This window comes from Sclerotinia sclerotiorum, genomic scaffold (assembly GCF_000146945.2).
Source record: "Sclerotinia sclerotiorum 1980 UF-70 scaffold_30 genomic scaffold, whole genome shotgun sequence".
NCBI lineage: Eukaryota > Fungi > Ascomycota > Leotiomycetes > Helotiales > Sclerotiniaceae > Sclerotinia > Sclerotinia sclerotiorum.
The window spans coordinates 30,533-57,907 of record NW_001820806.1 but is presented as its reverse complement, the minus strand read 5'-3'; the positions used below and the strand labels follow the sequence as shown (position 1 = coordinate 57,907).

The window sequence follows — 27,375 nt, the reverse complement described above, 5'->3', positions numbered from 1 at the left end:
AGACAACATTTGCCTTACTTTGATATGTCCTACCTTGTGGCCTTAACCATATGATAGGTATATATTTTCCCGAACACTAAAGCCTCGATTTTTGAGTGCGATTAGAGTGAGGCTGACTCGTTTAGCACAATTCAAGAATTAAGCTTTACTGTAGAGCACAACCGGTCGAGGCTATCAAAATACGGAGGGATATTGTATGAATAGTACCAATATCCGAGTTAAATTACCTAGATTATAGATATACATTATTCATAGAGCAAAGAGAAAAAACCATCAATCAATCAATCGAACTGACTTCCTACTTTCCAAACACGTCACCGAAAGATACCTCACATCCGAATGAGGTAGACCTACAGTGATGACCTCAAAGCAGAAGATAGATGCACCGCAATATCTCATCATGATTATTGATCACAACACCAAAGAATCATCACGGCAGCAAGTACAGAGTACGTACGTAGACAGTCATCACCCTGAGCTGATCCTTCTCCAAATTTCATGGTTCGAAGTTCGAAGCATAGCTCCACGAGCTCCACGTTTCAGGGCCTGCAAGTTTTCTTTCGTATGTGGCTTGAAATTGAAATTGATGAATGGATGAACGGAGAGATGCCCCGGTTTTAGATTTTTCTGGGACAGAGAAGATGGAAATGGAAATGGAAATGGAAGTGGGTATTTAATATTTAGTACCTAGGGTATGGAGAACAATGATATTATTAGAGAATGGGAATTGTTAGAGCATAGAGATTATTAGAGAAGAGAGATTATTAGAGATTGGACATGGGACATAATAGAGTAGAGATGAAAAGAGAAGATTGAATTAATTATATGATCCAATGAAATATCCATCTCGTTCCTCTTAACCAATCAAAATGCAATGTTGAGTATAATATAATTGATTACAAATGAATTACTAGGCGATGCCACTTTCTCTCCCTCATAAAAAAAAAAGATAGAAATATAGACGGCATCCCATTTCACTGCCGGTACATTATTACAGTACAGCAGATAGTGCTACCAAGAACACCCACCACCATCATCACGATTCCACCATCCCACCCCCAAACTTTACTTTTGGCACAAAACTTCCCCCCTCGTTTTCTGACACCCACTCACCACTTACCATTCACCGTTCACCAGTCACTAGTCACCAGTCACCAGTCACCACTCACCACTCACCACTCACCACTCACCACTCACCACTCACCACTCATCAAGCCCCTCTATAAATTTATCTTTTTATATATATGTATATATTTTTTTTACCCCCCTTCCTCCCCGAGCTTCACTCAAAACGTCATCGTACTTGAAATCTTTTACCCTTCTCTTTCCTTTTTACCCTACTTTTCATCATCCAACGAATCCCATCCCTTAATCCTATACCACATCAAATATCAGGGTCTTCTTCTCTACACATTTGACCAATATCGTACAAATCAAAAAGCCAATGCTTATGCATTGGGAGAAGATCATCGATATCGACATTGAAACAGAAAAATACAGATGATCAAGGGACCGGAAAATCCCATTTGTTGGTAATTGATCTTATTGTTCTACAATACTACCCTACATACCTACCTACACTTACGTTGTCAAGTTACTCGAAAAAAATATCATAATTAATTTCATTCAGCAACAAACATCAAGATATTTTTTGAAACAACAATCAATTTAATAGCCGGGCCATTTCTTCACTGCTTGCCCACCTGCCTACCTTATTACCTTCATACCTACCATTCGCATACTTCTGCTATTCTCTTATCAATAAGCCTCAAGATCCTCAATTCGGCAACAATCCTTACTGTCTACCTATCTACCTATCTACCTATCTACCTATCTACCTATCTACCTACCCACCTATCCACCTATTACTACCTACCTACTACCGCTACCACTACCTTTGTCAAAGATCATCCCCCTCATTATCAATCAAACTCCCTAGGGGAAATAATCCAAAAGCTCTCAGGTTTCTAATCCATCTATTGTCCCAAGATTACCTATTAGAAACCAGACACCCATTCTCAACCAGCGGATCCGGAATACTTGGAAAAGCAGAGAATCAGAAGAGCAGAAAAGTCGGACAATGGGAAGAAAATAAAAGAAGGCTGTATCTAAGCTTCAATCGAACCCACACCAAATCAATCAATAGCTTCACACTCTCGTCCGAAATTGCCCCAGATCTCCTACCCCACCCGGTCTTCGCACGAAAGTCTGAAATCATTTCGCGGACTGGCAGACGGTATATGTGTGGGTTGAACAACTTTATCACCCAGTTTATCACCTCAAGACTAAAAGAGGCAGACTAAAGATCACAAAAGCCGAAGAGAGTTGAGCCGAAAGGGATCTTCGAAGACCTAAGAGCTATTTGGTCTAGGTCTATCTCATAGCTTATGCTCTAGACCGGAGCTTCCCCCTCTCGATCGATATATTTTCGAACCAACACGATAATCCTGAATCTTAACCTACAAGTACGATAACTACGAGTTCACTAAGAAATTTCTTCATATTTGGAATTTCCATACATCAAGTGTAAGTTGTCCCATTGGACCCCATCACTTCAATTGATATATTCTTCTACCCAAGAGAGCAATCAATCAATGGATATATTCTTCCACCAAGGGAGACATTAATTATTTCATTCCCTCACTGACTCTCTTTACCCTAGAAAATCAATCAGAGCCTATTCCATCCCTATCCCGCACAACATACGATCTCTCGAATGCGAGCACCATTTCCTACCAAAATCATGACAGATAATCCTCAATTAGATTCGATGGCTCCTCCGTGCGATTCAATCGACTTCGCTACCAAAGATAGCCTTCCTTTGGATGAAAAACTTACAGATGACCAATCGAATGAAGCTCCCACATCACCTTCCTCCTCGAAACCTCCTTCTCTACCATCTCTCCGTGCCGCATCAGATCCCGAAGGAATATCGACCATGACAGCATCTTCTACCCCTCTTGGAATGTTGGCAAATGCCAGACGACCAAGACCTGGTCCGTCGATACCGGGGTCTAGATCTTCACAACCAGGAAGACAAGCTGGTGGTGCATTACCGACTTCAATGGCAGAAAAAATGAAAGCATTCCACGCATCAAGACAAGGCACTCCAAGTCCACGGCCCCAAATGCCTGCTACAGTTTCAACACCTGGGATGCCAGGTTCGCCTGTTGTAGATGGTTTGCCTGGAAAATTACAGTTACCGCCGAATATGCGACCTCCACCACAAACCTTTGCTTCTGCTCCGGCAGTTCCGAAAATGAAGATGGGTGGTGGATTAAGTGCAAGAAGAGGAATGAAATTACCTGGTGGTTTACCTCCCGCCCCGGCTGCCGCACCAGGTTCGGAATCAAATGGTGCACCAGATACTTCGAATGGGGGGTCTATGTTTAATCAATTTGCAAAATATGTCGATACAAAAAATGGCACATTGAAATTTGCCGGCAAAGCAGTTATTCATGGAAATGGTATTGACTTTGCGAATGGAACCAATTTCAATATATCATTGGACGAGGTTGACACGCTGGAAGAACTGGGTAAAGGTAACTACGGGACCGTTTATAAAGTTCGGCATGCAAGACCACGAATGCGCAAACCAGGGTTGGGTCTAGCGGGAAATAAATCCCCATCTGCAATGGACGTCGATGATAGTGAAGTCAAACCAACAGGGGATACCACCGGCGTGGTAATGGCAATGAAGGAACTTCGTCTAGAACTTGATGAGGCCAAATTTGCCGCCATCATTATGGAATTGGATATTCTTCATAGATGTCTGAGTCCATACATTATTGACTTTTACGGTGCATTTTTCCAGGAAGGTGCAGTGTATATCTGTATCGAATTTATGGATGGTGGATCGATCGATAAACTCTATGGAGATGGTATTCCCGAAAACGTCCTAAGAAAAATCACATATGCCACCACTCAAGGTTTAAAGACCCTTAAAGATGAGCATAACATTATTCATCGGGATGTTAAACCAACGAATATTCTTGTAAATACCAAAGGACAGGTCAAAATTTGTGACTTTGGAGTGTCAGGAAATTTGGTTGCTAGTATTGCGAAAACAAATATTGGATGTCAATCATATATGGCACCAGAAAGAATTTCTGGTGGTGGAATTTCACAAGCTGGTGCAAATCCTGGGGGTGGAACGTATAGTGTACAAAGTGATATTTGGTCTTTGGGATTAAGTGTTATTGAATGTGCAATGGGAAGATATCCATATCCACCTGAGACGTACAATAATATCTTTTCACAGTTAAGTGTAAGTCTCGAATTTTTACTCATCATTTTCGGAATCGAAAGCTAACATGGATAAGGCTATTGTTGACGGTGAACCACCTGACCTTCCAGAAGAAGGTTTCTCTCCAATCGCACGCAATTTCGTTCGTGGTTGTCTGAACAAAATTCCAAAACTGCGTCCTACATATAGTGATTTACTTCAACATCCATGGCTCGCCGACCTCTCGAAACCAAGCACAATTTCGGAAGAGGATGAAGATGAAGATAATGTTGACATGGAAGGCTTGAACCTGGAGGATGGAGTAGAACAGGATAAATCAAATGGGATCCTGACAGGAACCGAAGATTCAGAAGTCGCAGAGTGGGTGAAGAATGCCATTGAGAGGAAAAAGCAGGGTTTGATGGGTACTCATGCTCAACCGGCATTACATAAAGCCCCGTTGGATACGGTTAGTCCATTACCGAGTCCTAGTTAAGAGATAGCGAAAGGACTTGTGTGGAAGTAGAAAGATGGGAAAGGAAGGAAATGATATGGCATGGAATGGAGTTTGGAACATCATTGCAATTACGATTGCGATTGAAATTTGCAATTTTCGAAAAGGCAAAGATGGAGGCAGGCTCAGCCCAATTGTACATTTGAAACCCTTTCTTTTTCTTTTCTTTTTGATTCTTCTCTCCTACGAACAAATATTGAAATCTACTATTTCTTTTTTTTTTCTTACAAGGCATAGCGTGAGGGGCATGGGGGTTACGAGCTTGAGGCAACGAGTTATAAGATTATTAGGAGAATGATATGAAGATATGAAATCAAATGAAAGATGTAAATGAATAAGAGAAAGAAAGGAGTATATTTGAAATGAAATGAAATGAAAGGGAATCGAATAGATCTGGTTGATGAATATTTTTGAAATGAGATTGTTGAGAAGTGAGAAATAAGGAATTTGAAACAGAGATTATTATTTTTTGATCATGTAAGCTTATATAAATAGACTAGAGTAACTTGATTCAATAGATATGCTCAGGGAAGATTTGTAAGATTTGATAATCATGGTGTTATGGAGGATTGTATAGTTTACTATTATAGATGGATGTAAAAAGTATTAATATCTCTACTTAGGAAAGAAGAGATGTCAGTTAAAAACTTTGGCGAGAATGTTGGTGTAGACTAGATGACATGACAGTAAATTTTTAGAAATCGAAAGTAGTTATGGAGTATTGAAGTTTAGGTGCTTTATTGGAGAATTTCAACTCAAGAGTGGTCTTTTTTTTTTTAGTTATTGGAGTATGTAATTAAATAAATTTCTTTATTTTTTAATCCTTGAAATTTCTAGTTTATATATATAGGTGTTTTTTTTTTTTTTTGAATCTACGAGTATAGTTTATGATTAGTTTTGTTTTCTGATGTGTAGGACTTATTGACTTGGGGGAAATAAGATTACATCTGGTCCTGTGGAGTCCGGCTTCTTTTAAATTAATCTTACTATGTAATTACTGGTTATGTTGGTTTAAACCTACACGCTGGGATTTTGGGGGGGGAGAGGTGGGTGAGAGGGGGCGGGGTGGTTGAATTATATAAAGAGCCATAAGTAAAAGAATAATTAATCTTCAGACGGTAAGTTTCATCGAGGAAAGGGAGAGTGATAAGGTATTAATTAGTTGGATAGCTAGACTTGGATAAAAAGATGTTTGGTTTGGTGAAGTTGCCGAAGCAGACAGAAACTACAAAAGATTGTTTGATTAAGATTTGAAAAATATAACGTTTTCTGTACTTTCAATAAAGTTGATTAGGTATCGATAATAGTTCTTTTTGATTTATATAATTAATAATAAAGAAACATTGAGCTCGCGAGTATTAATCAATAAGTTTAAGAAGTATATTATAATGTTCTTATACACTAGATTAGAATATAAAATAAAATAAAACACGTTAGGGCTTCCTGATTCTCCCGAATGCAATGCAAATAAATCCTTTAATATATAATTTTCCAAGGAAATCTTGTGTTTAGTAATTAATAGCTTTTCTAGAAGAACCCCTACTAGAATTGATGATCTAGTTAGGTTTTGATATAATCCCCTCTCTCGTCTTAGAATTGATACTAGACAGTCAGAGGGTACGAAAACTCACGGGTTCAGAATAGCATTTTTACTTCTGGTCGCTGATAGGTATCTACCGAGGAGTAGCTCTGGTAATATATGTGTTCAGGGGAGGCTCTAGACTCCTCTGTTGATAACAGTTAGAGACTTACGTGAATGCCCATTCATGACGATTGCCGTCATTGCGACGTATAATATCTATCGTTATCAAAACACACTTTTGTGAATCTATTCCAGGTGAAATTGGTCTCAGACTAACTATCATTTAAAATTTCTTGATACTGCTAAGGAATAATTTTCTATCGTTTATCAAGAGTAAAGGCTCCCACCTACCTGATGGCATTCTTTATGCGTCTGAGAATCTATAATCTCAGCCAAATAAATCCTTGGGGCTAAAAGTAGTCCTAGGTATTGTATAATTGGAATCTTCGTGTCAATTGTCTCGTATATTGATAGATCTCCTTTATAACCGAGTTTGGATCTTGTGCTGCAGTGCAGTGCTACCCCGAGTATGACACCGAATGACAACATGGAAAGGAGATTGACCAAGAAAACAGCTAATGGATTATTAGTCTTGCATTATGTTTATTTCATCTACCTAGGTATATAATTGTAACCTCGGATATTTCTAATCCATTTACTTAGACTTTAGTGTCATAGTCCCCATGTATTAACATAGCATTCACAGTCAGATAGTCACACAACTAGAGGGAAATTTTCGTCTAATGTCTCATTTAGTGGTACAATACACAAACATGAGGGGCTGGCCCACGTTACTTAATATTGGCATTCCCGATGTCAAGTCGCCGTGTGGTTTTTGATAAGTTGAATGGAAGTAATGTTCCTTTGCCTAGTTACCATATTTTAGTACTAGATGTTCTAGGGCAATGTTATAGTATAGAGTGACTTTGACCCCTCAGTTGGATTTTGATTCCTTCCATTACTTCTTGTCATTTTATGTATTTTAAATAGAAGTATTCGTTATTGGCTAAGGACTTTGAAGCGAAACTGGACGAGTTAACCAACGGCCTACATCTAAGCTTCAGAATGTATCCACTTTCCATCTTCATTCAGGTTTTAACGGCTATTGGGGTTGTTTTGGCCATACCTCTTTCTGTAAGAGTTTTTCTCTTAATCTCCTTTCCATTTTATGATATACAGTACTTGCGCACAGATAATGGCCGTTCCCCTATTTTACACCAAAACTTATAATTGTGACGGAAACCCCTGCTTTCCTCCCACCCTTATTATATAAGAAACCTCAGGTACATTAACCATGTTCACACATGATACGATTACTCGAGATTAGTATACGATTTAGGTGGTCTGAGGATCAGATCCGGACAAGTACTAGGTATAAATGGTTATCGGTAAAGTAAGATCATTGGAGGGATAAATATGACTTCTTTTTGCCTTGCCATTGCGGCTAGGCCATTCATTTGTATGTATATAGAGCAGCTATCCCCATCTTCAGGTGCTCTTCACCTGTAGATTCTAAGTTAAATACAATTGCTGGTCTATAAACACTCTTTTGGTCACAATATTAAACACTTTAAAGTTTTATATACTCAATCTTTATTTTATATAATTTATTTTAATTTATTTTAATTTATTTTAATTTATTTTAATTTATTTTAATTTATTTTAATTTATTTTAATTTATTTTAATTTATTTTAATTTATTTTAATTTCTTTTAATTTCTTTTAATTACTTTCAATTGAAATTTTCAAAAAAATAAGATTATTTATTTTTAAGATTTTTATTTATTATAGAATTTGGATATAAATTTAAGATCATTTTGAAATATTGGATTTTACTGGTAAAATAAGCGAAAATCAACAAATTTTTCAATAACATTTTTCAAAGAATCAAAATAATTGTCACACTCAAGAATACTGGGTAAAGTATCTTGTATTAGAAAATACTAAGCTAAGGAGAAAAAGAAGAAGGAAAACAAGAGTAGAGATTGATTGATTGATTGATTGTGTTTATTGTCATAGGCCGTAGGCCCACGCGCCTTGGCGCGTGATAACCTTAGCCATCTATTCCAGTTTTGGACAAATGACGCTCAGAGGAGAAGCCTCTAAGTAGTTTACTAGCTAGTTAGGGGGAGTATTTGTATATAATTTAAAGGGGGCTAGGGCAGGGTTTACATGATTGCCTTCGCAGGGGGGGGTTGGGCCGGTAGGCCTTTTGGGGTTGTAATTGTGGTCATCCTCGTCCACTAGATCACTATCTCTTGATCTCTCTCCCTGTCTCCTCGTACTTGTTTTGGTTGTTCGTATGTATACTTGTTTTTTTTTTTTTTTTAATGAAAGAAAAGGGAAAGATGAAAGAGAGGAAAGAAGAGGAAGGAAAATCACCCTTAGAGACCTGTTAACTCCATTTGAATCCAATGAAAGAAAGAAAGTTGTTTTTTTTTTTTTTTTTAATTTTTTTTTTTTATCTTGCACCTATGTGCCACGGGCAGATTTCTGTGTAGAATTTGGTGTATTCTAGCTATTCGGCTAGTTTGGCTATACCGGTGGGATTGCTTACAAACCAAGGGATAGTTTCGGAAAAAGGGCTCTTTGTGAGTACTTTGAAGGCTTTTCCTTTTTTGCAAAAGAAAAAGTATAATAGAGTTTTCCTTTTACTATACAAACAATGGGCATAGGCTGTAGTGTAATTGAAGCGTTTATGGTATACTGCGAAGTCGTCATACTGTGATCTGATAGCGAGAATATGATGGAGTGTGGCTTTCTTCAAAGAGAGGGTGTCTATATTAGAAGTATAATTGAGTTGGAGATCTTTGTAGTATTGTAATCTGATTGTATTTTATAATTGTTTGTTTGCTTTATTGATCCTTGTTTTGATCATTCTTTTTAGAGATATTAATGTATAGATTAGGTTAAGGAAAAAGAGGAGTTTTATTCCTTCCTTAGCGGCTTTGTCAGCTATTTCGTTGCTAGAGATATCCAGGTGCCCTGGGACCCATCGGATGCGGATTTTCCCGGGGGAGGTGTGTGGGAGCCTTGGTCTGACAGCCCAAGCCTGTGTGAGCTTCAGAAAGTCTTCAAAGACTCTCTGTGAGGAACTGTTGAAGTGGGATCCTAATCGGAGAGCAGCCTCGTGGTTGTCTAAGAAGATCCAGAGATCTGTAGCCAGTTTGGTTGATGCTAGAGTGAGGGCTTTTGCTGCCCCTGCTACTGCAGCTGTAGCTTCTGCATCGAACACTTCTGCATTTATATCTAATGAGAAAGAATGGTATGCTATCTGAATATCGAATTGTGAGATTACGAATCCGCCCCCGGTTGCGCCATCCTTGCTTTCACTTTTTGAGCCATCCGAGAAGATTTGTATATCGCTTCTTGGGATCTTAGCGTGGAAGGCTTTGAAGTCTTCGGTTGCTTGTGCCTTCGTTCTGCCCATCGGACTATTGATACGGGCCTCGGCCTCTGCCCTCGACTCTCTGATTTCCCAGGGGGGGAAGGCCAAGGGGTCTATGTGTTCAGTCTCCGGTAATGCTGTGATGAGCCTTGCGAATCTTGTGTCTGGGATGCGATTCTGTTCTTTGGCTTTGGTTATGTTCTCTGCTCTGATTCTGAGAGGGTGGTAGGACGTAACAAGTAGCGAGTTTTCCTGTGATTAAATACAAACGGGGCATGCCACGTGACCCGAAGGTGTGAGGCGTCCCAAAATTTGAAGTTATCGAATTAAAGATAAATGAATTAAAAATAAATGAATTCAAACAAAATAACAATTTTGACGTTGAACAAGAGTAGAGAGTTTTCCTGTGATTAAATACAAACGGGGCATGCCACGTGACCCGGAGGTGTGAGGCGTCACAATAATTATATTTAAGTTTTTTTTAATTATTTAAAAATTAAAAAAATTAATTTATTAATATCTAAATTATATATATATATATTTATAAGTTTAATTAATTAACGTGGTTTATCAGCGAGCGGGCCACTTTTACCTCAATTTATCATTTCAAACCCATATTATTTAACAACAATTAAATCAATTGATTGAAACTATCAAGAATCTAATAATCTAGGATCTATTATACTATTCTGACAAGTTCTTGAATTATGACCAGTCTTTCCACACTTACTACAGTATCGACTAGTAGATGATTCCCTATTAAAATTTCCCCCATTTTGACGCTCATCGTATTGAATCTGATTATCAACCTCTTATTGTAATAATATATCTTCAGCTTCTTGTCCAGTAAGTACTCCTTCATTATATAGTTGAATTTTTTTAGTGTATCGACGTTTACTTAATACCTTATTTGCTCTTCGAAGTATACGATTCTCAACACTCAAAAGTGTAATTTCATATGCTAATCTCTCTATACCTTTAACTAAAGTTTGTATAGTCTCAAATATAGATGTAGAAGAGCTTGATTGATAACAAGTTATTCGAGCTTTTACTAGAGTTGATTGTAAAAGAGCCTTAATTGGATTATGAGAGATTTAAGAGATCCAGGAATTGGTAAGTTCCAAAGAGGTAAATGGAGGAATAAAAGTATGAATCCTAATATCTAGTTTTGAAAGTATAGATTGAGGATCGAATGGTATTAGATCTGTTTCTCGAAAATCAGCTTTCATATTCTGAATAGTAAATGATTGTAAATATGCAGTTTTGAAGGCTATAAAGAATTCAACCTTGGTAATATGATTGATATGAGCTTTGATAAATCCTTTAATTTGATAACTATATGAACGTTTGAGTATGCCAAAACACTCAATATCGAGTGGTTGAATTAAATGACTTGAATATGATGGTAATTTAAGGTATATAATATTATTTGATTTGCAATATTGTTGGGTTTCTTAAGACCAGAAAGAGTATCAGATTGAATTGATTGATTTTCTAGCTGAGCAGTTAAGCTGCGAGTATATATTGAAAAAAAATGAAGGAATAGGTTAGGTATTCGGCCTTCGGAATTAAAGTGCTTTGAAATCAAAATATTGAAAGCAAACAAACAGTATACCAAAAAGGAAAGAATGAATTAAAAGTTGAGTTTTGTTTGCTCCTTATATGCATATGTACTATATATGCATATGCTGCCAAGATCCCAGGAGGTCAACAAATATGGTTGAAAAGGTATTGATTCATAGCTTTCGTGCCCATCCAATACTAGCATTCGATATTTGCTCTTTCTTTGACGAATAGTATGTTTATTGAAATGCTTTAATCATTCTAACCCTATCTCATTATTTGTTCATCTATTGGAAGTAGGTTTAATAGCCCAATCCACAGGAAAATCGGTTTCGGTATATCAATTGGAAAGATGAACTTGTTCTTGAACTACCAGAAATAGAGGTATAATTTCACTCTCTCTATTACCACATATAATTGCTATAGCCCACTCTCGATTGCCTGATTGTATTGCCTTGCTTCTGCCATTTCGTTCAACACTAGTTACAATCATTCCAGGGCATATTACACCCATCATGAAGCTGGTTTCGTCGAAATTGTAGAAATCGGAATCGACAATATTATATTTCGCCTACATATTCGATACCAATCTAAATCACTCTTCAATAAGCTTGGGATCTTCGCAGAGAGCTCTTTGAAAATCATAAATGCAATTAAAATATATCTTTAATTCTAGATATCGTTTAACAAAGCAATGAGCCTAGAGCTTTCCAACCTTCTTCGCACCCTGCGATTCGAGGATATAATTCGCTATATCTTCTACACTATTTAATTTAGGTACAAATCCTTTCTTATCCATATCGATTATATACTGGATAAACATTTCCTCTTCTAATTTGGTCAAATTATGACTATTTGCTCGAGATTCGATACGAGGGGTAGTACTGTCCATTCTGCGCTGAATCTTTGTACACGGGATATTATATAGCTTAGCAGCCTTCCGAATGCTTAATTTTTGGTCTTTATTGATAGCTTCGATAGCTAAAAGTATTCGACCTTCTTGATTATTCGATTCCATAATATATTGTTGATAAATCGTGTATTGAAGTTGAAAGATATAAATTGAGGTAAAAGTGGCCCGCTCGGTGATATGGCCCGCTCGCTGATAAACCACGTTATATTTATTTAATATAAAAAAAATTAGATTTGAAAATATGGTAAAATGGTTATTTTAGGTGTGTTTTTCACGAACGGCCATTATCAGTGCACGGTTACTGCAGTACTTGATGAAGAATATCCGCAAGGCACTTAAGAAAATTGCTAATCTGTCCAAGAGACCTTCTATATCCAACAGTAACATCATCGTGTTACGAGGTTTGCCGTCTAGATCACGTGGAAGTGCTCTAGGCTCTCGAGGTGGTTTATAACTAGGCGTCAAGCAGGGACTTAAGTAATGACAATAATGATATGCAATTCGTAACTAATAGTAGAGTATACTAAATGATTGATCTTGAGCACGAAGCTCTATACAAAGGGAATCCATCTTGATTATATAGACCTCCGTATTCCAACATTGGAGCGAGGGAGCGAAGGAGCGAGATTCGAATCTCGCTCCCCAGCTCCATCGCTCCCTCACAAGACTATTCATGTGATCCTATAACACGTGATAATAGTTTATAATGTTACAACGTAACACATCGTGTACAGCGAAAATGCCCAAATTGTGAGTATCATTATAATCCCGCCACTAATCCCTCAAAAGGATACTGATGATCATTCACACTGCAGGAATCACATTTATCAAAACGTTCATTCGACTCCGATGTAATTATTGAATGTCTGCAGGGTTTCATGTCGAAAGGTGGAGGTCGGGTATTTAAATGTGTTTCTATTCACCTCGAGCCAGAAAAACATAACGGATAATTTGATCAGGATATAGACTGGAACCGGGAAGACAGAGGAGGGGGGTGAGGGCATGGGTGAGGGTGAGGGGGAATTAGAGCGAAAGTGGCATGTCTTAATTGAGTAGAGTACCCGGACTTCCCAGGACTTTGGGGTGGGGGTGGGATGCTATAATTGAGATTCACACTCTTAGTTGGAGCGAATTGTATGAAATCTTGGCTTTTTAATTTGATGCCGAGGAAAAGAGGGAAACCGCATGAGGATTAGGATTCTGGATCTAAGTAAATATTCGAGGGCTTGCCTGTATATCTACGAAGACTGTCCCTTACAGGAATAATTTTTGAAGCGCGAAGTTATGAAGTATGGTATTCTATTCTGGCATTGATGGATGATGGACGGTAATACTAAAATGCGAATCAAAATTCACTCCAAATAATGAAAACACAAACTCAACACATTACAACAGAAATCTGTCACATAATAATGTCGTTGAGAAGACTATGATGCTTCAGCTGATGATTAAGCATCTAGTTTATGTACGCAATTCCAACGGCGCGTCATTGGTGATATTTCTGCACCATGCTCCAACGTCCATAGAGGTGCAAGAAAGAGCTAGATTTATGCCGCGCAAATATAGTGACAAGGTCGCTGGTAGATCATATTGATCGATGTCTCTTTTTTCAAGAGTTGCCCTTGCTATCAATTGTACTCAATGCTCTGGCGCGAAGTTTTCCGGAGAAAAAAATAGGTATTGACACTTGTCTTTCGTTCTTCATTGCATCACTATCATAAATGAAAATACTGTCCGTCAAGCTCATCTTGAATAAATGATTGTGACTTAACGTAGTTACAAGAGTACTTGAAGGTGATCATCGTATTTAGGTGTCTTAGGGATGAGATTGGAAAATAGATATCAACAACTTCGAAATTTAGCCGGTCGGGCCTGTCAAAGTCAAAGCTAAATGCCGCATCTTGACCGCATTTTTGATGGCCAATTCTGAATATGTCATGTCCATGTGCGGAATGAGAACTATCAGCTATAGGCCTCGAGAAGAGAAATCACGCCTCAAATCATTGTTAATGTCTCAGACGGTAAAACAGTATAGAAGTTGTTATAAAAAAAAGCTGGCACACCACTCTACATGCCTGGTGGCTCAACAGACAGAAAACTCTGAGCGCACAGTTTGAGCGGCAGTCACCAGATACTGCGAACCTTTTGGATAGTATAGGGTTTTGTGGTGAAACAAACTCAAATGACATTGACTAAATGTCTAGACCCTGCTCAAAGATTAAGATACGTTTTATTTTAGCTAATTCAACACCATAATAATACATCAAAGTCGGTATGATTCGCGTCTCATACACCCTTCATCTCCGTATCCACAATTTCACCAATCTCTATTCCAGGATCATCAATATCCTCAATTATGAAATCGTCTGGCATCGTGAAAGCTTCCAAAGAATTTTGTGCATTTTCATCCGTATGCCACTCTGCAGCATGTTGATTATAGTTCTTTTCGTAGCACTCCTCCGAGCAGAAAAAAGCCTTATGTCCACTAGCCATGCAGACTTTGCACAAACCCATTCCATCATAAGTTTCATCCCCATCCGCACCTAGTTCCGAAAGACAACAATCTTTCCAATGGGCACTCAGACAGTAATGATCGGCTTTATCGTGCATCTCATGGTCCAGAAGCGCATGACTAGGACAACAATAATAGGACCTTTTGTGATCCCTATCTTCTGGTACCTTTGACGCAACCCAATCGCATAAAACACATTGTATTGCACCTTCGGGTATGGTCAAGTCCACGTCCTCATCGCAACCATCATATGAGCAAAGGGCCTTGCTCTCTTTTGCAACCTGCTGATGGTGTTGGTATTTAAGGGAATCTTTCTCGGCTTTCTTTGCTTTCGCCTTGAGATGAGCAGATTGAGCGAGAATAAGTTCATTCAGACGATGCTGGAGCTGCGCTATCTCGAATTCTTTCGTACGAGCATTCTCTTTTTTCATGGCGGCAACTATTTCATCGTGTGGAATCTCATTTTCAAACATACGCGCATATTTACTTTTGAAGTTTCGTACGCTGGCGGAGTCAGATTCTAGAGGGCTGCAGTAGTATGTGATGTAAAGTGGAATGCGTTGTTTATTGATAGTAGTGTTGTGAAGGTGAAGGATGAAGTCTACCTGATTCGGATCTCGGCATGTCTTGATGTACTCAGTCAGGTAAGCATTGAGGACTTTCGAGACATCCATCCCTTCATCCAGTTCCATAGATATACGGGCCTTAAACTCCATAACATCTTCGGTATCGTCTGATTTGTGTGCACAAAGATCTCTCTTCAAATGTGCCCGAAATTCCTGGTCTACTCTTTTGTGGATATCGTCAAGACTGTAGACTTTCGGTTGTTCAAACATCGACTGTAATTCGGTTTTATAGTCGAATAACTTCGAGTACCAGCGATCCGGATCATCTGACAAATACCAATCCTGATAAGCTTTGCGGGTTTGACGATCCTTTCCAATACAGCTCTCGCAATCCTGATGGTCACTGGTGTGTGGTGATGCAAAAGGGCTCTCGTAGAACTTCCTAATACTTTCAAGGGTCTTTTCTAAGGCTTCATGGTCGATACGATAGTTGTCTGCATGGGCAAGACGCTCACCTAATGTGAGAGGATATGTCTGGCCTTGCGGTCTCAGCTCAAATGGGGTGTTACTGTGATAGAGGTTAAAAAACGCGTTGTCACGTGAACCATCGACTTACTCCATGACCACTTTATCCTCCGCTCCTCCTTGAGATTCAAGTCAACTATGGAGTGAAAATCAGCCAGTCCATCCAGGAAGATGATTTGAATCAATACGTTGAGAAATAAACTATGCGATATATGAAGGAATCTCTCACTTTGTTAGCTGCTCAAATGTGATTGCCATCATAGCTGGGAATGGTGTCCGTTTAAAGCTAGCGGCCGCTGGATGAAAGACGGACCGATGAATAACCAATAACCATTCTCTCTTGGGTGAACGCTTCGATTCTTCTTCACCGGAAACCTATTAGTCAAGACACAATGGTAAGCTTCTCCAACTTAGTTCTTGTTTTCTCTTGATCGCAATGGGTTCGCGATCACAAAAATAGTATCCAATTCCCCGTCTACCTGAGTTACACAGCCAAATAAACAACAAAGTCACTAACATGTTCTTACATATAGGCCGACAAACTTCGCGCCCAGCAACAGCTCGAGCAGCTTCAGCAGCGCTATGTTGGAACAGGCCACGCTGATACAACAAGATTTGAATGGACGAGCAACATCCAGAGAGATTCGTATGCATCATACGTGGGACATCCGCCATTGTTGAGTTATATGGCCATTGGATTTGGAAGCCCAAGGGAGATTGTTAGGAAAAATATGATTGAGGTGTGTTTTCTTGTTTGAACTTGTGTGTCTGTTTTTAGGAGACATGGAGGTAAAAATGAAGAGGAGACTAATGTTGAGCAGAAAATGATCCAACCGGTTGGAAAGCCACCCGAGGTACAGGATTAGGTGAACTCCTTGAGATGAGACTTGTGTATGGAGATCAGAGAGAGGTATGTTTAGGGTTTCTGCAATACTATACCACTTGGACCGGTTCTTACTTTTTAGAAGGATATTCTTTGCATCAAAACTAATAGGCTGGATCTAAGTATCAATGAAAGGAAATGTCAATGAAGGGCACGCACAACCAATCAGAATACGAGGCTACGTGAGCGAAGCGGTCGTGGAAATTATGTGCACTCAGGGTCATAATATGGTGTTCATGGCGCAAACATATAATGGGAATCGAGATTGATTGATATCAGTTAGCATTGTCAGGACAAACAAAGTTTATGAGATATCACTTGCAGTCGAGGAAATACACACGGGACATGACATTGCTTCGCATAACCGCATTTCTCCAATACTTCTTTTCCCGGATTCATATTTCGACCGGCTGCACCCGATCGCAGTTCCTCGGACGTCATGCCATTCAAAATGAATCATATATCGAAGCCTTTTGTCAGGCTTGGGTACAATCACATAGGCTTGAATTCAGAGTGCGGTTCAGCATGGATACCGCACAATTCTTTCCTTGCGCGAGGTCAATTGTGACTAAGATACAGACGAAAATTCCTAAATTATATGTGTTGTGAGATTTTCATATGCGTTAATAAAATAAATTTTTGTCTTCACCAGTCACCCGTCGAGGATACTTGGAAAAAACCATAAATGACCAGATTGCTCTCGCCCAATATCTAATAACGCCTGTTCCGAGATGTGCACTACATTTTGCGGCCCTCCCATGCTCATAAATCCATAAGTGATATCCACAAATTAACGCCGCACAATCATAAATTACATTATAGCGAATACATTGACTGATTATTCGTCATCGTCGTCCTCATCGTCCTCATCATCCTCATCATTTTCGACATCCGCTTCCCTTCGTGGCCTTCCTCTTTTGGAAGCTCTCCTAGAGCTTGAACCCCCATTTCCATCCGGCGCCGCTGCCACGCCTTCACTTTCTTCGTGGGTTGTTTTCCTCTTCCCTAGCCCTAAACTACGCTCCAACCGCTTGTCGAGATCTTCGGGAGCATTTTCGCCATACACTTCCTTGACAAGCCCTTGCACACCTTTCGTACCGATCTCCATTTTTCCACGAGGTCCTACTCTCCATTCGATAATCTCGTCTCCGTCATTTTTCTCAACGGTTCTAGTTATGTAATTTTGTTGCATCATTTTCTTCATAATTAAAGTGGTCTTCTCCATCGGCATATTAGTTTCCGCATTTAACTTTCTTAGTACGGACATAAGTTTGCTGTCAGTCATCGTAGAGTCAGGACTCAGCATTATTACAGAGACAACTGTTGTGTAGAATCCAATGTATGTAGCTTCATCCCACTGGCTAACCACTTTGGAAGGTTGGATGATTGAGGGCGATCGATATTCGATAGGAAGAACGCTTGTCAGGATATAGGAGGAAGCCGTCGTGGTTTTCGATTTTCTGCTAGCCTCCTCTGAGAGACAGCTTGGTTAGTTAGAGAAGTAAATGGGTTTAGGTATACTGACTCAATCGCCCTTTGACGGTTACATTTTCTTTCACAGGTAGTTCCACCATTTCCATGCCAAATACTCTTCTTAACGAATCTTGTGCTGGTTCAAATATAGATTTAAAGGTTCTCGTATGTGCGCCGAGAACTTTCTCTTTGATACCAGTCCTAGTAATGGGCAACCGTTGAAACTCACACGCCAAAGCATATCTGACCAACTTTTTGACAACTTGATCCAAAGACTCCTCTCTATCCAGATCCATACCTTCGCCTCTTGTATCATCTTCATCGCCGTCCTCCTCCTCCTCCTCTTCGGAACCTGGTGTTACATGCCGCCGCTGATGAGTTGTTCGAGGTCTTTCTTCTTCGGACTCTTCATCTTCCCTAATTTGCTAGGATAATGAGCTTCAAGGAGCGGGGTTATTGTGGAAAGGAGGAGGGTAGAATGAAAACTTACGACTTGGCGTCCAACTCTTCGGGAACTGGAAGGCATATTGGAAGTTCTTCGCACAAATCTTTATAGGATTAAAATCATCAATGCCAGTGTGTGATGTTATAAGATTGCTCCTTGTTAGAAGCTGGAGAAGGTGTTTGGGTAGACGCGACCTACCGCGTTTGAGCGGAAAAACTGATTGTCGGAAAAACTGTACCAGCATAAAGCGGCCGACTTCCCCGATTCTCAAAAATTATGAAGATTTCTACGAACAATTTGAAGGCAATTATACTATTTCCTCGACGAATTTACAATCGCATACATGCTTCGCCGACACATTTCCGCGGCGCATATATGCTTAAGATGCCAAATACGATTGGGCCAAAGATCTCCGCCATTCTCGACTCGAAGAGCGTACTCCACTGAATCGGCAAAAAATCATGAAGAGAATGGGCTAGGAACGTTAAACGGTCAATCACAGCACAATGAAAGTCAAGAGGGCGGTGGAGATACTGAATTACCCTTCAACGAAAAGGACGAAATAAAGCGGCCCATAGAATGGCCGCCAGAACGACAAGACGACATTCCGATTAGAAGACCCTACGAAGGCACGATTCCAAAGTCAAATTATGGCATAAAACATCTGAGACCACCTAAGCTCAAGTTCTATGGCCGTAGTGGAAACCAAAAGGTTGGAGATAAGGTGGCATTATCAGGAGTGGATGCGTTAGGGAAGACTGCCGAAGTCCTTGTCTTGCGAGATTTAAAGTTCCAGTTGCCCGAAAAGAAAGGAAAGGAATTTATCAGCGAAGGCCAGGAACCTGAGAGTATTGATATCTTGGCCAAAATTCAAAGCGAAAGAGGGATTGTCTCTTCGGAAGATATCAAAGCGAACATTGACGAGTTTAGACCCGACCAGGAGAAAATACAGACATGGAGTGATTTCAACGACCTAGTGCAATCTTTGCAAAACAGTTTTACAATTCCTCAATTGAGAAAGTACATTAAGTCGTACCCAGCAGAAAAAAGGATGAAGAAAGTTCCTCCTCTTGGAGATGGAATTCTAGATTACTCGAATTCAATTTGGCGATCCTCTCCCTGGGTACCAGAAATCTCTCCAATCAGCAAGCCAATTGATGATAGCGCTATTCTGGGATATTCTGCCTCATCCTACAACGATAAACAAAATCTTGCAGTCAAAATTTTGAGGGAATGCTGGCGATTGGAGGTTCCGGAGCTTCTTGAGGGGATAGGTGAAGCAGAAGTGTATGTTAAATTAAAGGACCTGGACTTCTTAACAAGTGCGTAAAGGGTGTCTTTCGTTCCTTTCTGTGATGAAGCTGATGTAATGTGATTTTAGCTCAAGGATACATAGAAGCTTTGATCAAACGATACTATCTCAATGAGCCCGAAAAGATTGAAATCTATCGACCCCGCCACGTTTTACGTATCACCTCGAGCCGAGAAAAATCTGCCCTTATTATCGGCGAGCTCCAGGATGGAATTCTAAGTATTAGTCGTGACGAATTTCACCTGAAGGAATTATGCCCCCTTCATTTACTCAGAGGCTGGGAGACTAGGAGCCTCACTTCAGAAGTGTTGAGTAAGCTTGGTGAATTGACGAAAACGGATATCACAAGGCTGCCATTCCAAGAGCCTATTGTTAGTGCTCTTAAACTTGCCCCTTCATGTCTCTTACTGATGATGTTCAGCTCTATATTTCATCCATGGCAACCGACAGAAAATCTAAGTTGTCAAGAAGGGCTGATGTAGTGAGACGCTTATTGCTGAATCTAGCCCGGTTCGATAAAAATCATCAGCATGCAAGGAAAATTGGATTGCGAGACTTTGAAGAGTCTTCTCACAAATTCGACCTACCTGGGGGTTTTGTTCGATTTCCAGGGTCGCGCGAGCTTTCTTGGCACGAAAAGCTACGTACATGGAGTCGATGGACGTCGGCCACCCCTAAGTCTACAGAGGAGAACCATCTACCTGAAAAGGATCAATACACATTTCCTTTTCCAACTGTTGGTGTAAAACTATCTGGGAAACAGCGGCCAGACCCCAACCTTCGAGGAGTCGAATTTTTATGGTCTCACAAGTATTCACCCACCACCTCGATTAAATTCGGCACCATTCTACACAACATAACTAGCCACCGAATTGGTAAGTATATTGACGATGACCAAGGGCTTTCACGGGGTCCGCCCACAATATCTTCCGACACACCATTGAACATGAACAGCCTAAGAGCCGAAATGGATAGTGGATCACTACGAATATTTTCCCCTCAAGCTCCAAATCTCTCAGGACTTTTTCAATCGGATCATATCGAAAAAGGACTGTTTGAACACGCAGTGCAAGAAATTGTTATGCAATTCAAGCCTAATCCCTGGGCTCTGTGTCCAGATGGCAAGCCGCTTGGACCTTCCGCTTTCGATGACTTACCTCCATTAGAGATGTCTTTCAGTCTCAATCGAGAATCCTATGAAGTTAAGTTTCGGGAACTTCATGCTATTGTTTCTACTGAGGTTGCAGAGCTGATGCTCCCTGAATTCAAAGCCGACCTTCAATTTGAAAGGAAAGTTCGTTCAAGGATGTTATTTGAGAACTCTAATCCGGGAAATGGGCCGGATGAATTAAACTTGGCTGCAACCGCTGTAACGAAATTCATTAAGGATTCTCAGTTAGACCTAAGAAGTGATCAGCAATTGGAAACACCACCAAAGCTAGTTCTTCCTCTCCCTAGACATCTATGCACTGAAAGGGGTTGGAATCGTTTGGGAGGCATACCACAACTGGGTGTGGATGTTGAATACTTGTTCACCAAGCTCGAATATAGAAAGACGGCACCTTACAATTTTGAAAGTCACGAAATACGCTGCACGAGTGTTGAGGCTGGAAAAGCTGGTGGTTCACATCTGGAACTGAGCCTCACATCTCCATCGATGCCTAGTCAAGATGAATTCAACCACACCATGAAGACGGCGCTGAAGATTGTACGATTGATGGATATGAAGAATATCACGAGCGTTTATGGACAGATGAGAGAAGTATTCGCAGAACGGAAAGAGCCAGTCTTGGGGCCTGATGATTTTAAATACGTGCCCAAGAGACCAAGTGATTTTTTGGAGGTGAAAAGACATTATGAAGAAGAAGAAGAGAAAAGATCTAGATTTGATAAAAAACCAGGGGAAGGGGACGGTAATCAATGGGACATTTTGTCAGATAAGGCATGGGAATCTCGCGGCTTTCAAGGTAGAGGATGATCATGATTCAAGGAAATTTCCGATTTTATAAGTTATCAATATTGTAAAACTCTGTAATATATGGCATCTGTTGCATCAAGAAAAAGAAGGGGATCCGGAGTCATACAGAATACTGCGGGCACTGCTGACAGTTCTTTTTTCAAAAACTGTTCCTTGATCTTGATTAATCGGTGTTCTACATCACTAATTATGTCTCTAACATTTGTTTATTTTCATAGCTAAACCATGGAGCTCGTACATTTTTTTCCACAATCCATTTGAGCTCAGAGGTTCCAGGGACTGTACCTACCATCTTCTTCTCAGTCGCAAGTTGCGCAAGGCAAAATTTCTTCGCCGGGACGGACATTCACCATAACTCCTCGCTATAACCACCCTTCTCTTGGCTCATGGTGAAATGCGTAGAATCTATTATCACCGATGTCTGACTCTCGTTCTCTTGGGATCCCACTCTTCCCTTAAAATCATGCGCTGTAAAGGGTACAAACCACATTGGTAGTCAGTCAGTGGTGGTCTCGGCACCAGAATCGTGATAAAAACATTGACTGGAAGATTGCCATCCGCGCACTTCAAAAATTAATTGCCTAAATTTGTACCATCGACATATGATAGCTTCACAGGCTTAAGTTCATGCTTCATTGAAAACAAATTCGAGTATTCACCGCCGGTTTTAAGGTATCTAGGTGGAAAATGATCGTTGGGATCGCCGTCACGCACTGAAACAGGTGAAACTCGATAACATGAAGACCCGTTGTGGTGAAATGGCTGGAGCCTGCCGATGTGACGTGACCTAAATTTCTCGTTGAGGAATAGAAACTCTCCCACAACAAACAACGTCCTGTCCCAAGGGAATCCACTTTACTCCTTTCAGTCTAAGTGCCTCCTTCTCCCGGTTTTCTCTCTCAGGAGTAACGACAACTCCCCCCTTTCCAAGCCATACCGGAGCAATAGTTACTATTATGGAACTTATTAGATTGTGACTTCTAGCCAGCATATCGTTAATGATCCCAGCACCTCCTTCAATCATCAGGCTTTCAATATCTTCATCGCGGAGAGCTCGTAAAATATCACACCAAGAAAACTTTCCAGTTTCGTCCGTTGTCACGAATAAGAATTTCCCACCCGCTGCGTCCAGTAAATTTCTTTTTTGAGATGATATCTTACTTTCCTGCTGCGCGGTAATAATCCAAGGAGCTTTGCCTTTGCCGTCTTTAACCAACCCAAAAATCTTACTTTCTTTTCCGAACTCCCATCTACCTTTTGGATCAATTATGACTGGCCTTGGCTGCCCCTTCAAAGTATCTCCTCCTCCATAGCCTCCCACACCTTCCAGCCTACAGTTTAAACTGGGATTATCCGCGATTGCAGTATTAACACCAATTAATATAGCATCATGTTTAGACCTCAGATAATGTGTCATGGCCTTTGAGTCCGGTCCGGATATCGGTGACCCAATCCCGGGGAGAATAGTAATTTGAGAGTCCATAGAAGTAGCGTATGTTAGTGTTGCATAAGGAAGTGGCTGCAAGTGTGCAGCTGCAATGGAACTCTTGGTCGGTAGGTATTCATCTAATTTTGAGCGCTCAGCTGCCGGAAAATGGAGAGCACCTCTGGTGGAATGCATCATACAATTTCGGCGACTTGAAGATGTAAATATGAGCGTCTTAATCGATGATCATGTGTTGATATGAATGCGTTTCGGGGCACAATGAGGTGTAGATTGTGCGGAGTCCTTTTCATAAGTTGCATTGAAGTTTGAGCACGTGAAGTTCTATATAATTATTTATCTAATCATTTTGATCATGTGATCCCGCGGCGCAAAGAACTAATGATGATTCTGAGATTCAAATCAGGGAAACCTCTAACCCACGACAATCTATACGAAGTACTCATACCCGATACAGCTTATGTGCAGCAAACAGTTTTATTTTGCCCCCCATTGTACTTCCAACGTCTTTTGGCTGCGTGCACTATGGAAAGCACAGCCGGAGCGATGTTACCGTTTCATTAGGATCCCTAGTTAGTCATAGTCTCTGCTCACATTCTAGCTCAATATCTATGTTGTGAGTTATGTCAATACTTCGCTGACAAACATATAGTTTATTATCGCGTTGTTTCATCAACTAATCGAATTCAAATAGATCGAATTCATACTTTGACCATGGTTGTGCTCTTCCCATGGACATGTATTCCATTCCATAGTGGCGACGTCAATACTTTTACATCGTGCTGTATCATAACTCGCAAACGTGAAGGGTATTGCTTATTATCGTGTAGCAGCTGTATTTAGTCGGTATCACAAAACTCGCACATTTACTTACTGCCTATTCCCATATTCCAGGACCAAACTGGCACAATGAGGAAGCTCGTTTTTCCATTCGCCAAGCTACGAGCTTACACCCAAAATAGCAGCTTTTGTACTACGCAGTGAAGTTATATCACTTAAAATATCTCATTTTTGGTGAATATAACGTATGCTGCACATCGACAAATTAAAGAATTTACCCGACGAACCAGCGCCATTAATAAGCTGAAACGGGATTCTTAAACTGCTACATCGTATCAGAATCGTTAGTTTCGGCATTTCACCTGCATTTTATCGGACATTTCTTCAACTTCAAGTGGGTTTAAGCTTCTGCGGGGTCCTCCGCTTCGGCCCGCATAATATCGTCTTGCTGGCGTTTATATTAGCAAATACACTGCACCAAAAGACTCAAACGAGAGTTCTTGGGTCCTTCTGTTTTGTTGTGAATCGGAAAGGGTTATTCAGTGTCCAAACCATAGCGAGACCTTTTAGTGTGGCTGTGGCTATGAACGCACATCTTATTCCCCCATGTTCCTATGTGAGGGCACGAGTTGTCACTACCAATACGTGATTTGTCTCCAGCTGCAGTTGCCCCGTGCGTTTTCAGGCTAAATTTGAATCTCGTATTACCTTTGCTGTTAATCACGATGTCTGCAGGCACGTCATGTCCTTGTTACTTTCCCTTAGTGATTCTCCGAGTGCAACGCTATTCAGCTGTATCCAGAGAATGGAAAACTCTTCGACTTTGACCTTGAAGTGGCTGTTTATTATCCCAAGAATTTGAAAGCTGTACTTGTGCATCTAGAAAGAATAGCGCAGTCCCCTTTAAGCATATACCAAGACGGTAAACTATAAAGGGAGTAGTAGCTTGTTATACATTCTGGGCCAGCGACTATGATGCTGAAAGCTCGTAGGAATTTTGATGGTGCACATTTAGTAAGGCCGCTCTGGGGTTGGGTGTAGAAAATACGTTCCCCGCACTGGTGGAGCATTTTTGTTTACCCAAATGTTTCATTATTTACATTTCTTCCAAGCCTTGGCCATACTTGTGTTGTGGGTTAACGATGCATGCAGGGCAAAGTTGTGTGTATGCACACATCAGCTATGGTGGTGCTAAACAAGTGAGCGGGGTAGAATAACTGTAATTTGACTACAATTGCTTGTCAACATCAGAGCTTCACTACCGGCATAATCCATTTCAACTCGCAATATCTTCAATACACACATTCCGTTAGTGTACCATGGTGCAATAAGTAGAAAAATAGAACAAAGTCACACCATATGTACATACATTCATCAGTGCAATGTTGATTTGGCAGACCGGCGTCCTCCCTCTTTTGACAATGCTAAAAGAGCGGTTGGTAGTATCCATTTCATAATCTTCTGGATCTGGATAGTTTTCAGCCTTCAGCTTGATACTTTCAAGCCTCCTGTCATGGGGCCGTATACGTCGTATGTTGTCATCCGTCGTCAAAATGCAGTGACACCTGTAAGATACATGCAGAATAATGAGGGGTTGATCAACATAAAAGGCCAAAGTATCACTGGCTTGATCTCTCACCTCATCCCCACTCTTCATCTTTGTATTTTCCAGCCTCACATAGACTTTTCTTCCTTCATCATGCTGCTCAAACCACTTGCACTTTTTTCATCACTTGCTCTGGCCACCGCCATCCCAAACCCCCTTGAGAAACGTGCTCCATATCAGGCAAGAATCTTGGATACTGGAACTACCTTTGTAGAAGAGCATAATGGATGGTGGCAATTGATTGAGTAAGCTTTCCTCCAAATACAATCTCTCTTACTTCTCGTTTCTCTATCATACAAACCGAGGGACTTTCTCTCCAGTCTCATACCTTAGAGTCATTTCTTGATTAGCCTTACTAACAGAAATGCAGCGCCACTGGTGATGGCAGACCAGACTTAGCCTATATCAAGAATAAGAACACAGGGACTGGATATGTCGAAGTTCATATTGCCTCTTCATCTTCCAATTTCCAGACTCGAATTCTTGAAGTCGGCACCACATTTGCTCAGGAAGATAACGGAACATGGCGTCTATTCAAATCATCCAACTCTGTTCTTCCTGACTTGGTATACATCAAGACACAAAATACCCCGTCAGGAAAAGTAGAGGTTCACATCGCTAGCGGAGCATCAACCTACAAGACACGGACTGTTGAAGTTGTTACCTCATTCGGGAATGAGCAAGATGGTCAATGGAACGTGTATGACTATGATGGTGATGGAAAGCCAGACTTAGTCTTCATCAAAACTAGCAATACCGGTACAGGAACAACCGAATTGTTCGTCGCATCTGCTTCTTCCAATTATCAAACAAGACTCATCAGCACCGGGACTACCTTTACGGTAGAAAACAACGGTTTTTGGCAGCTTGGACCTTATAGCGCTAATGGAGATTTGATCTACATCAAGGATGCCAATACTGGCACTGGGACAACAGAGGTCCACATTGCATCTAGAGCATCGGGTTACAAGACTAGATTGCTGGATGTTGGTTCTACTTTCACTCAGGAACAAAATGGAGTTTGGCAATTGATTGACTTTAATGCTAATGGCAAGCTCGACCTTACTTATATCAAGTATCAGAACACTGGGACGGGTACCGTCGAAGTACATGTTGCTAGTGGTTGATTAGGAACAGTTGGGATTGTACTGATGGTGGTGGTATGGATTGTGGAGTTAGAATATGACTGGTGGGAAAAACATTCTTTTAGTCTGATTAAATCTGGTAAACAGGTATGTACAGAATGGTTGGTTCGCTTTAAAATATACAATATCTGTTTCGTCCGTTTGTGATCGCTTCCTCTATGCCTATGATGATTCATTTTCAAACAATGTCACATTCCCGCACATTTCCGCATTCATTTTATTTCGTGCCACCTATAAATGTTCAGGCACTTGGCATTCGCTTCCTATTCAGTCTCCCCACACTGACAATGACCGAATGTACTCTGGTCTCTCTACTGCTCAAACACAGCAGTCCAATCCTCTTTCCTGATCCACTCCTCCAAACTCGTCATGGGACATTCAATCCCAGCCTACAGAATTTCAATCAGCACCATCTTCCTACTTTCACCAACCCAAAAAGTTCAACATACCTTCTCAATATCCTCCCTCATCCACAAACATTTATCACCTCCATCATATCCCGGATCACTAGAATAAGCAAA

The 27,375-nt window shown here is 40.5% G+C and overlaps 12 protein-coding genes across 12 annotated transcripts in view; 6 read left to right on the top strand and 6 right to left on the bottom strand.

The window, feature by feature from the left end:
* Positions 1–2,743: 2,743 nt before the first annotated feature.
* On the top strand, positions 2,744–4,721 carry SS1G_14143 (hypothetical protein; the record flags this gene model as incomplete). Its single annotated transcript, XM_001584810.1, has 2 exons — positions 2,744–4,267; positions 4,323–4,721. The coding sequence occupies 2 exons, from the start codon at positions 2,744–2,746 to the stop codon at positions 4,719–4,721; spliced, it is 1,923 nt and encodes a 640-aa protein (XP_001584860.1).
* Positions 4,722–6,366: 1,645 nt separating this feature from the next.
* SS1G_14142 (predicted protein) lies at positions 6,367–7,486 on the bottom strand (the record flags this gene model as incomplete). Its single annotated transcript, XM_001584809.1, has 6 exons — positions 6,367–6,412; positions 6,492–6,567; positions 6,599–6,620; positions 6,673–6,896; positions 7,117–7,189; positions 7,448–7,486. The coding sequence occupies 6 exons, from the start codon at positions 7,484–7,486 to the stop codon at positions 6,367–6,369; spliced, it is 480 nt and encodes a 159-aa protein (XP_001584859.1).
* Positions 7,487–8,493: 1,007 nt separating this feature from the next.
* On the top strand, positions 8,494–9,599 carry SS1G_14141 (hypothetical protein; the record flags this gene model as incomplete). The annotated part of the gene is made up of 4 exons (XM_001584808.1): positions 8,494–8,524; positions 8,893–8,912; positions 9,225–9,271; positions 9,389–9,599. The coding sequence occupies 4 exons, from the start codon at positions 8,494–8,496 to the stop codon at positions 9,597–9,599; spliced, it is 309 nt and encodes a 102-aa protein (XP_001584858.1).
* Positions 9,600–11,972: 2,373 nt separating this feature from the next.
* Positions 11,973–12,290, bottom strand: SS1G_14140 (hypothetical protein; the record flags this gene model as incomplete). The annotated part of the gene is made up of 1 exon (XM_001584807.1): positions 11,973–12,290. The coding sequence occupies one exon, from the start codon at positions 12,288–12,290 to the stop codon at positions 11,973–11,975; it is 318 nt and encodes a 105-aa protein (XP_001584857.1).
* Positions 12,291–14,471: 2,181 nt separating this feature from the next.
* On the bottom strand, positions 14,472–15,884 carry SS1G_14139 (predicted protein; the record flags this gene model as incomplete). Its single annotated transcript, XM_001584806.1, has 2 exons — positions 14,472–15,831; positions 15,880–15,884. 2 exons carry the CDS (start codon positions 15,882–15,884, stop codon positions 14,472–14,474), a joined length of 1,365 nt encoding a protein of 454 aa, XP_001584856.1.
* A 296-nt stretch (positions 15,885–16,180) lies between these two features.
* Positions 16,181–16,654, top strand: SS1G_14138 (hypothetical protein; the record flags this gene model as incomplete). The annotated part of the gene is made up of 3 exons (XM_001584805.1): positions 16,181–16,183; positions 16,322–16,528; positions 16,610–16,654. The coding sequence occupies 3 exons, from the start codon at positions 16,181–16,183 to the stop codon at positions 16,652–16,654; spliced, it is 255 nt and encodes an 84-aa protein (XP_001584855.1).
* Positions 16,655–17,509: 855 nt separating this feature from the next.
* On the bottom strand, positions 17,510–18,670 carry SS1G_14137 (hypothetical protein; the record flags this gene model as incomplete). The annotated part of the gene is made up of 3 exons (XM_001584804.1): positions 17,510–18,144; positions 18,197–18,569; positions 18,635–18,670. 3 exons carry the CDS (start codon positions 18,668–18,670, stop codon positions 17,510–17,512), a joined length of 1,044 nt encoding a protein of 347 aa, XP_001584854.1.
* Positions 18,671–18,973: 303 nt separating this feature from the next.
* Positions 18,974–19,919, top strand: SS1G_14136 (hypothetical protein; the record flags this gene model as incomplete). Its single annotated transcript, XM_001584803.1, has 2 exons — positions 18,974–19,024; positions 19,092–19,919. 2 exons carry the CDS (start codon positions 18,974–18,976, stop codon positions 19,917–19,919), a joined length of 879 nt encoding a protein of 292 aa, XP_001584853.1.
* A 949-nt stretch (positions 19,920–20,868) lies between these two features.
* Positions 20,869–21,879, top strand: SS1G_14135 (hypothetical protein; the record flags this gene model as incomplete). Its single annotated transcript, XM_001584802.1, has 1 exon — positions 20,869–21,879. One exon carries the CDS (start codon positions 20,869–20,871, stop codon positions 21,877–21,879), a length of 1,011 nt encoding a protein of 336 aa, XP_001584852.1.
* A 787-nt stretch (positions 21,880–22,666) lies between these two features.
* On the bottom strand, positions 22,667–23,500 carry SS1G_14134 (hypothetical protein; the record flags this gene model as incomplete). Its single annotated transcript, XM_001584801.1, has 1 exon — positions 22,667–23,500. The coding sequence occupies one exon, from the start codon at positions 23,498–23,500 to the stop codon at positions 22,667–22,669; it is 834 nt and encodes a 277-aa protein (XP_001584851.1).
* Positions 23,501–25,802: 2,302 nt separating this feature from the next.
* SS1G_14133 (hypothetical protein) lies at positions 25,803–26,836 on the top strand (the record flags this gene model as incomplete). Its single annotated transcript, XM_001584800.1, has 2 exons — positions 25,803–25,954; positions 26,080–26,836. The coding sequence occupies 2 exons, from the start codon at positions 25,803–25,805 to the stop codon at positions 26,834–26,836; spliced, it is 909 nt and encodes a 302-aa protein (XP_001584850.1).
* A 329-nt stretch (positions 26,837–27,165) lies between these two features.
* The window catches only part of SS1G_14132 (hypothetical protein), a gene marked incomplete at both ends in the record, with an annotated part of 1,301 nt that continues 1,091 nt past the window's right edge, over positions 27,166–27,375 (bottom strand). The window contains one exon of the mRNA XM_001584799.1: positions 27,166–27,243. Coding sequence (XP_001584849.1) covers positions 27,166–27,243 — 78 coding nt within the window. The remainder of the gene's footprint in view (positions 27,244–27,375) is intronic.